The following is a 10,127-nucleotide window of genomic DNA, read 5'->3' as shown; positions in this document are numbered from 1 at the left end:
AACGCCATAGCTGCCTTCTGCTTATACTTCTTAAACGGTGATATAGTCATGTCAATTCGTGATGTGTGTTTCACATTTTGTGATGGACGTGCATTTACTATGTCGTGCAGTATCTACTCCAGTTCGTGATGTGCATTTTACGTTTCGTGCATTAGATAAGTCAGTTGGTGATGTGCATTTTACATTTTGTGCAGTAGATAACCCAGTCGGTGATGTGCATTTCACATTTCGTGATGTGCATTTACGATTTGATGTGCACTGTAAATTTCCTGCAGTAGATAAGTCAGTTGGTGATAAGCACTTTACATTGCTTGCAGAAGATAAGTCAGTTGATGATGTGCATTTCACATTTCGTGCAGTAGATAAGTCAGTTGGTGATATGCACTTCATAATTGGTGATGTGCATTTTACATTTTGTGCAGTAGATAACCCAGTAGGTGGTGTGCATTTCACATTTCGTGATGTACATTTACGATTTCGTGCAGTAGATAAATCAGTTTCACATTTTGTGATGTGCATTTACAATGTCGTGCAATAGTTACGCCAGTTCATTATGTGCATTTCACATTTCTTGTTGTGCATTTGCTATGTCCTACAGTACATAAGTCCGTTCGTGAAGTAAATTTTACATTTCGTGCAGTATATTAGCCAGTTCGTGATGTGCATTTCACATTTCTTGTTGTGCATTTGCTATGTCCTACAGTACATAAGTCCGTTCGTGAAGTAAATTTTACATTTCGTGCAGTATATTAGCCAGTTCGTGATGTCCATTTCTTATTTCGTGGTGTGCTTTTTACGTTTTGTGCAGTAGATAAGTCAGTTGATAACGTGCTGTAATTAGCCAGTTCGTGATGTGCGTTCTACATTTAGTGATATGCATTTGCTATATCATGCAGTAGATAAATCAGTTCGTGAAGGTAGTTTCACATTTCGTGAAGTACATTTCGTAATGTCCATTTCACATTTCAAGATGTACTTTTTTTCAATTTTGTGCGGTAGACAAGTCAGTTCGTGATGTGCATTTCACATTTCATGATGTACATTTGCTATGTCCTGCAGTAGGCAAGTCAGTTCGTGATGTGCATTTCACATTTCATGATGTACATTTGCTATGTCCTGCAGTAGGTAAGTTAGTTCGTGATGTGCATTTCACATTTCGTGCAGTAGATTAGCCAGTTTGTGATGTGCATTTCACATTTTGTGATGTACCTTTGCTATATCGTGCAGTAAATAAGTCAGTTCGTCAAGTGCATTCATATTTTGTGCAGTAGATAAGCCAGCTTACATAAATTATTATAACAAGATGATCATAATAGTCCTACATTGCCCATTTGAGAAACCTGCTAATTTAAAAGCAACAATTTATGGAGACAAACATTTTGACAATGTTGCATGAAGAACCGATAAATTGAGGCATCTGAGACAAATCTTCTGACTAAGTTGCATATTTATAAAGATCTGATAAAAATGTGGTCTCTGGAGTGTTCACAAGTTATAATTCTAAGATTTGGCCAAATGACCTACAGTCAACGTCGTACTTGCGACCACCTCTATTCAGCAATTTCTGTGTTAAACGGTAAACGGTAAAAATCCCTCCCGAACGTTTTCAGTACATAAATTCATTCCATTAAACGGCAATTTTATTAAACGACTAGCGACCACATTAATGTAGTCCCGACAGGTAAAAAAATCAACTAAAGTATCTATCAAGCAACCGGGTACCAAAATTCTACCGGGCATTTCTTTACCTGTGTAATTAGCGAGTACATTTTGCACATGAGTGAATGGAAATAACCTTTGTATCTGTCGAACTGACAAACAATCCAGCTATAATTTTCACGGTTTCTGGACTTGGAAAAAATGTTCACGATGTAAAAACAGATTTTGAAATCATGCATGTATGTTCATAATAAATAGTTACATTAACAGTTAAGAATAATTTTTCATCTGACTGAAATTCATTCAGAAACCATTCCATTAAGAGACCACTTCTTAGCAGTCCCATGGGGTCTCTTGTATAATAATACAATGTTGACTGTAGTTCTTGACCCATGTGACTGACTTTCAACTTTGTTCAAGAATTCATTATGACAAATATTCCAACCAAGTTTCATGAAATTACGATAAAAGTATGACCTCTAGAGCGTTCAAAAGGTTTATCTAAGATTTGGCCTAGTGACCTATTGACTCCCACTTTCCAACTCATTCAAGATTTTTTGAAGATACACATGCTGACTAAGTTTCATGAATATCCGATCAAACATGTGGCCTCAAGAGTATTCACAGTGTTTGGCCTCGTGATCTAGTATTTTAACCCATGTGACAAAGTTTCGAATTATTAGAGATTTTATTGTACGAAATGTTAAATGCATAATTATCATGATATGTGAAATGGACATCAGCAACTGTCTAAACTAATGCACGAAATGTGAAATGTCATAACGAAATTTGAAATGCACATCACCAAATGACATATCTACTGCAGGAAATGTAAAATGCATATCATGAAATATGAAATGCACATCGCCAGCTGATATACCTACTGTTCGAAATGTGAAATGCACATCACCATTTGTGAAATGCACATCACAAACTGACTTATCTATTGCACGAAATTTGAACTGCACACCACCAATTGTGAAATGCGCAACACCAAATGACTTATCTACTGCACGAAATGTAAAATGCACATCACCAATTATGAAGTGCACATCACCAACTGACTTATCTACTGCACGAAATGTGAAATGAACATCACCAACTGACTTATCTACTGCACGAAATGTACAGTGTACACATCACCAACTGACTTATCTACTGCACGAAATTTACAGTGCACACCACCAACTGACTTCTCTTCTGCAAGAAATGTGAAATGAACATCGCCAACTGACTTATCTTCTCACGAAATGTAAAATGCACATCATCAACTGACTTATCTACTGCACGAAATGTGAAGTGCACATCACCAACTGACTTATCTACTGCACGAAATGTACAGTGTACACATCACCAACTGACTTATCTACTGCACGAAATTTACAGTGCACACCACCAACTGACTTCTCTTCTGCACGAAATGTGAAATGAACATCGCCAACTGACTTATCTTCTCACGAAATGTAAAATCCACATCATCAACTGACTTATCTACTGCACGAAATGTGAAGTGCACATCACCAACTGACTTATCTACTGTACGAAATGTACAGTGTACACATCACCAACTGACTTATCTACTGCACGAAATTTACAGTGCACACCACCAACTGACTTCTCTTCTGCACGAAATGTGAAATGAACATCGCCAACTGACTTATCTTCTCACGAAATGTAAAATGCACATCATCAACTGACTTATCTACTGCACGAAATGTGAAGTGCACATCACCAACTGACTTATCTACTGCACGAAATGTACAGTGTACACATCACCAACTGACTTATCTACTGCACGAAATTTACAGTGCACACCACCAACTGACTTCTCTTCTGCACGAAATGTGAAATGAACATCGCCAACTGACTTATCTTCTCACGAAATGTAAAATGCACATCATCAACTGACTTATCTACTGCACGAAATGTGAAGTGCACATCACCAACTGACTTATCTACTGCACGAAATGTACAGTGTACACATCACCAACTGACTTATCTACTGCACGAAATTTACAGTGCACACCACCAACTGACTTCTCTTCTGCACGAAATGTGAAATGAGCATCGCCAACTGACTTATCTTCTCACGAAATGTAAAATGCACATCATCAACTGACTTATCTACTGCTCAAAAATTAAAGTGCAGTGAGACACGACTATGCATTGTCGTCCATCTGCGGCAGCCGTTACATGATCGTTTTAAACGGCTTTCACATAGATAATAAATTACGAAAAGAAGTGTTAATATCTGTTAAACATAGGCAAATTCGAAGCAACTAACCGTTTTATTATATTTGAAATGGGTTATTCCCATTTTAAAACACTTCGACCTGAACGGTAGTTTAAATAATTATCTGACATATGCACTCTCATTCTTCTTATAAGCTTTTAAATTATGTCAAACATTTAAAATATGCAGATAACAAAGCTCTTACGATAAAAAGCAATACATGTAAATAAGAATTGTACCTGTCACTTGAAATTGTCTATGTGAAACAAAATATTTGCATGACTGACTATGATGAATGATGGTAGTGTCAGAAGAATTTCATGCAACGAATGATTATGCTATCTCATATCCGTGATACCCAAACTGAAATGTAGCTGGAAACCCTTACGGAAATTTGCCGTCTAAATGTAGTTAAGTTTTTAGAATCCCACGTCCTCTAAATACTTACAACTCATTTTGCACATATCTCAGTATGTACACCATTTCTGCTGATTAAAACTAGTGAGAAGATACTAATTTGTACTTTGTAACAAACAGACGTGGAGTTAAGGTAGGCTGGTTTTGTAAATCTAACTTTAATTTAAATTGTTTCTCGTTACTATAAGTAGGTCATAATCACAAAACAAACAGAGCAAATATCTCACAGATTTCCTCTGTACAGTTGTGTGAGTCTCAGAAGGTATTTTTAAGACACCGTTTTCTGCAAGGGATTGCTTTTTTCAGAAAACGTGGCTATGTCTATTGTATGGAGATTCTTTTCAAGATACAGCATGGTGGTTGAAACGTTGGGTAAGGCTTGTCAACAGCAGTAAAAAATAATCTATATAACCCAATACATAGGTTTACAAAGTGTATTCAAATTCTTATAAAGGTGGGCTTTTTTATCTGTTTTCAAAATTGTTTTTTTTTTTTTTTCGTTTTAGCTATTAACATTTTAACGTATGTACTTCAACACAAAATCAATGGTTAAATTTACAATTTGCCTTCAGCTAATATGTTATACTTGGCACTTTTAAGTGAACTAAAATGAATGACAAGGATTCCGCCTCAGTTACCTGTACTGTTTTCTTAAAAGATTGGAAAAGTACCGTTTTACATTGTGTGTAGTGTGGGACATAACCAGCGATGCTGATTCGAACTTATTTCACCTAGATATTTCTACTAATGTTAGATTGTCGGGACTTGAAAAGGATCAACACCCAAACATTAATATATAAAATGTATATTTCTCAATTTATACATTACATTTTATTAATACTCATTTCTTTTCCCCGTTAAGTTACACTGGTACCGGAAAAGTCAATATTTTTCCATACACTGACGCTTGAATTTCAAATTGGGTGCGTGACGTAGTTCATTGTGTGTTGTTGCACTATTTTTCCTATTTAGTTCAGTATTGTCTTTTCTTTTAAGGCTAATAATAAATTTATGATATTTACATTATATTTATATTTGTAGATGCGTATGCAATAAAAAGGTTATTATCTTTGCATCAGGAAATATGCACTCGTTCTTCACCGGAAGAATATTGCGTCCTAAAGTCGCCAATATTTCTGCTGAAGAACAAAGCTATACAAAGCTAATAACCTATAATTATCACCCAAATACAAAAATGTAGTTAATATTTAGGTTATCACTTTCATTTAAATAACAGTTTCTCAATCTATGGATTTATTTTATGTGTTTATTTCCTGAAATCAGGGTTAACTTCCTGGTACGTGTAACTACAGTGTACGTTGATACAGAAACTGAAAATTGTAGCACATACCCATGGCAAATCAGAGGAAATGCATTGAGGATTTGAAAGCTATGCGCGCTTCTATGTATCAATATTATTACGTCACTTTACCCAATTTAACAGAGGTTCTTCTGATGGATGCCGACGAACTTGATAGAGCATACAGAGGTATATAATTTTCCTTCTTGATAAACGAATTGTGAAATTATTCCTTAAATCGAAAGCAAAGCAAACATTTTATAAGTGAAAACTACATGTTTATAAGCTCAGAGTATTTCTTGTCGTATCATCTTAGAGAATAAATGTACTTCAGATATCAAGATTTCTAAGATCGCTGGACAATCAGGATGTGTCGTCGGAGGTGTGTTGTCTGTGGTGGGCTTTAGCCTTTCCTTTTTTACATTTGGTGCGTCGTTAGGCCTTTGCATAGCAGGTGCGTATATGGACCGAATAGAGGACAAGTGTCACTGTATCTGTAAAAATGAGATTACAAAAGAAAATACATTTTGAAGAACATGTACATTAATTTTTTCAGCTTCTCTTTAGGGATCTCTGTCAACAAATCGTTCAATGTTTTATAAACTTCAGATTGATTTAATTGTCTTTTTTTCATTTCAATTTACCGTTTACCAGAACATCTGTTATCATTAAAATGGCTGCAATTTTCCAGGAGGAGTAATTGGCGGTGCTGGTGGTGTAACTGCAGGAGGTGCTTCTGTTGCCGATTTTTTGAAATCAAGTGATACTAAAAAGAAGGCAGAAGTTCAATTGAAAAAAGTCAATGATGCGATTAGTAAAATGCTAGAGGATTGCAAATCAATTTCAGATATGCTAGAGGAAATTGGTGAAATTGAAAGCAGTTTCCCATACTGGTTTGCATTTTGGACAAAAGCAATGTTCGGATCTGGTAAAGTAGTTGCTGGATTCGGCTGGAAAATGGTTGCGAATACTATAATTAATGCGATCAGAATTAGTAAAGCGGTCGACTTTGCAACGGATGTATCTTCTGCCGCAGTTCCCGTATTTCGTACACTAGGAAACGCAGCTAAAGGGTTTCATATTGCCGGTGGAGTTGTGAGTGCTGTATTTCTTCCTTTAGATGTTTACAGTTTGGTTTCAAATTCAGTAGAATTGCACACGAATGAAGCTCATGCAGAATCAAAGAGAATAAGGCAAACTGTAAAAGACATACAGGATAAATGTCCAAAGAAAGAAGAAATAGACGTCATGATAGATAAATGTATAGCTGCTCTAAGCCAGTAAACATTTGAGACTTCGGAATCGCTTAGGCAATATGTAAAACGTTAAGAGGCATTCTGAAGACTAAATTATTCGCTCTTATTTAAGACTCCTTCGAGCACTCTGCAAATCAGTTACACATAAACATATGCTAAAATGGGGGAGTTCTTAAAATCAGTTATCATCTTTAAGTATTCATGTTATAACCCATTTCTTCAGCTGGAACAATGCTTTGAAAAATTAATGATGTAGTCATTGACAGTTTCTACTATTACAGTTTAAATCATATCAGAGAGTAAGAGTATACACTTAGTCAGATTTAACACAGAAGTTACACATGATATAAAAATACAACCAAACCGGTGTAATGAAGTGTTTCGACCCCCATAGAATAATGACCCCGGTCATTATTCTATAGAAAAAGTGACCCCCCGGTCATAGTATTATGACCTCCAGATCATAGTACTATGACTCCCACACGTGAAGTAAACTGAACCTCACGAAGAATATTGACTCCCATAAAAAAACGACCCCCGGTCATTTGGTCAAATTTAGTGATAACTCATGTATCTAAGGCTAATTGCTGCATTTTATGCCTCCACTCGGGGAGGGGGACATATAGATTTGCCCTTGTCCGTCCGTCCGTCCGTTTGACCATTAGCCCCAGATGCCATCACTTGATACAGAAATCGGAACATTCCGCAACGGGAAAAGAGATTCTATTTCTAGACGCTGTATCTTGGTGTATACATTTTTTTCAGGAAAATAACAATTCACAATACGTTCACAAAACACACCAGTGTCAATAATCCCTGCAAACTTCGGTATGAAGTAATTCTTCAGAAGAAAACTGCACAAGAAACTGCTAGCATAGAAGTTAGTATTAATAGAAGTTGCAATACTTAGCAGTGGCAGTAAAGTACGGTAGCGGCAACAATAGAAAGTAGTAGTAGTAGTGGCAGTGGTAGTGGCAGTTGCAGCAGCAGCAGCAGCAGCAGCAGCAGAGGAATAAGTGACAGCAACAACAGCAGCGGGAGAAGAAGAGGTAGATGTACAAGACGTATTAGTGGAAGCAGGTATAGCAGTATCAGTAGTAGCAGTTGTAGTAGTAGTAGTAGAAGTAGTAGTAGTAGCAGTAGTAGAAGAAGAGGTACATGTAGTAATAGCAATAGAAGTAGCGGCACCAGTAGTAGTAGTACAATCAAAATGTTAACTATTGGCAATTGAGGGTATTAGAGTTGTAGATCTAGTAAAATTGTCCGTTAGGTTTGGTGGGGATCACTTTTTAATAGATATTATCGTCGAAAGTCTTTTTAGGAGCCGGTGTTTTACACGGAAAGAGTAACTTTTTTAAATAGAATAATGTCCGGGAATCGATATTGTATGAGAGTTCGAATATACACGTAGTAATTTCGGCAGTGAGTATTTTACATGGAAGGAGTCACTTTTTCTATAGAATAATAACCGGGGTCGTTATTCTATGAGATTCGAAGGGAGTCATCTTTAGGGAGTCAGAATTTTACTTGGAGGGGTCACTTTTTCTATAGAATAATTACCGGGGGGTCGTTATTCTATAGGGTTTTCAAAGGGAGTCAGTTTTTTTATAAGGGGAGTCAATATTTTATAGGAAAGGAGTCACATTTTCTATAGAATAATGACCGGGGGGTCGTTATTCTATGGGGGTCGAAATACTTCATTACACCGGCAGTAAAATCATATGATCATATCAAAATTATTGTAACTGTTTCCCTTTCAAGGAAATAATGATTATTGTAGTAACATTACCTTGTTCACAGAGACCTTCCGTCAAAAGAGACTTAAAAAGTAAAAAGTCGCCCCGACTTCATCTCAGTGTTGTTATATTTTCTGGTCCTTCGGGATCATTGATTTCAACTCATTCAGATTTGAAGATTGAATACTGCTTAAGCCGGTGCTAGGGGGCGTGGGCAGTGTTGCATTTTCCATCACTGCTCATGAACAGACTCAATCAAACCGAGTCTGCAATTTTCACTGTTTGCCTTGTTCTCGGTGCTTCCGAGGGATCTACTTTCCAGATTTTATTTATTTTTTTTTTAAATTTCCTTACGGAAATGTTTCTTTTTTAATTTATAATTTATTACCATTGAAAACTTCAATATTTACCTTGACTTGTTTTATTATCACTAATTCGGTATGATAATTAATACATATACAAGTAAATACGATTAAAATCATTTGCAATTTGATATCTAGATAGACATTAAGTACGTATATAAAGCTTCTATATCAGTCATCCAACGACCTTGTCTAACACTTATCTATTGTAAATATTTAACTTTGTAAATATTTAACTTTCCGTCATAATTGAGAGCGTAATGCGAGTTAGAAATATACGTGTTGTTACTTTAATTTTGAGAGGAAACTATACTCTTTTATTCTATAGAATACAGATGCAACAGAATTAAATAATTTGCTTTATAATTTCCTACCACTTCGAAGGTAAATTTTTCCACGCATTCGCGCACACGCGTACACGTACACGCGTACACACACACACACACACACACACAGACAGACAGATGCAGCATGACAGAAAAAAAAAATATTTTCTGGTTTCTGATTATTTAGTACAACACCGTGAAACACCGCTCGCTCGAGCATCGATGACTCGAGCACCCGGGCTCGCTCGAGCAATTCATGTGGTGCCGGCCGATTTCCTTCTATTTTCTATGTGAAATTACCATGGCTGGGTCGAGCATCGATAACTCGATTGCTCGAGCATGACACCTGGTCCCTGTGTATTAATTTACTCTTTGTTGCTTCTGGCTGGCTCGAGCAGAGGTGTGAAAATTTTTCGCAGCTTCGGCGATCAGAATGTATCGGTTAATTAAAAATTTTCGCACGCCGTGAAAATTGCGTTGTCTATTTCCCGACTATCTTAAATGTTTGTTTGTCGGTATATTTGATCTGATAATGAGATTTATTATTGATGAAAGGTTAAAGAAAAGTTTTATTGATCAAATTTTGATCAGTTACTGTTTGCTTTAGATTAAAGCAAGTATGTTATTACTTATTGCACCATAGATAACGTTTGTGATACGTTTTTTAAATGTCACGAATTTGTTATTACGCATCACCGTTTCCTCTGCAAATGGCCCCGATGACAATTGATACAATAAAACTTCAATTTTGTTGGTCAATGTTTGGGTCGCTCGAAACCACGGATAACTCGAGCATTTTGCTCATCCCCTTGCGACCTCGAGCGAGCGGTGTTTCTCT

The 10,127-nt window shown here is 36.5% G+C and overlaps 1 protein-coding gene across 1 annotated transcript; it reads left to right on the top strand.

Moving 5' to 3' along the window:
• The first annotated feature begins 4,346 nt into the window (after window positions 1-4,346).
• On the top strand, window positions 4,347-9,247 carry LOC123541459 (uncharacterized). The gene is made up of 4 exons (XM_045326985.2): window positions 4,347-4,442; window positions 5,594-5,798; window positions 5,944-6,063; window positions 6,301-9,247. The coding sequence occupies exons 2-4, from the start codon at window positions 5,663-5,665 to the stop codon at window positions 6,891-6,893; spliced, it is 849 nt and encodes a 282-aa protein (XP_045182920.2). The 5' UTR covers window positions 4,347-4,442; window positions 5,594-5,662; the 3' UTR covers window positions 6,894-9,247.
• The last annotated feature ends 880 nt before the right edge of the window (window positions 9,248-10,127 follow it).

This window comes from Mercenaria mercenaria, unplaced genomic scaffold, assembly GCF_021730395.1.
Source record: "Mercenaria mercenaria strain notata unplaced genomic scaffold, MADL_Memer_1 contig_4889, whole genome shotgun sequence".
NCBI lineage: Eukaryota > Metazoa > Mollusca > Bivalvia > Venerida > Veneridae > Mercenaria > Mercenaria mercenaria.
Note: the sequence above shows the minus strand (reverse complement) of the source record. Positions and strands in the feature narration are given on the sequence as shown.

Bases quoted from the DNA above. Each gene is read 5' to 3' on its own strand.
- LOC123541459 (XM_045326985.2), top strand. From the start codon at position 5,663: ATGGCAAATCAGAGGAAATGCATTGAGGATTTGAAAGCTATGCGCGCT. The intron at 5,799-5,943 runs GTATATAATTTT...AATGTACTTCAG, and splicing joins ACTTGATAGAGCATACAGAG to ATATCAAGATTTCTAAGATC. The intron at 6,064-6,300 runs GTGCGTATATGG...GCAATTTTCCAG, and splicing joins GTTAGGCCTTTGCATAGCAG to GAGGAGTAATTGGCGGTGCT.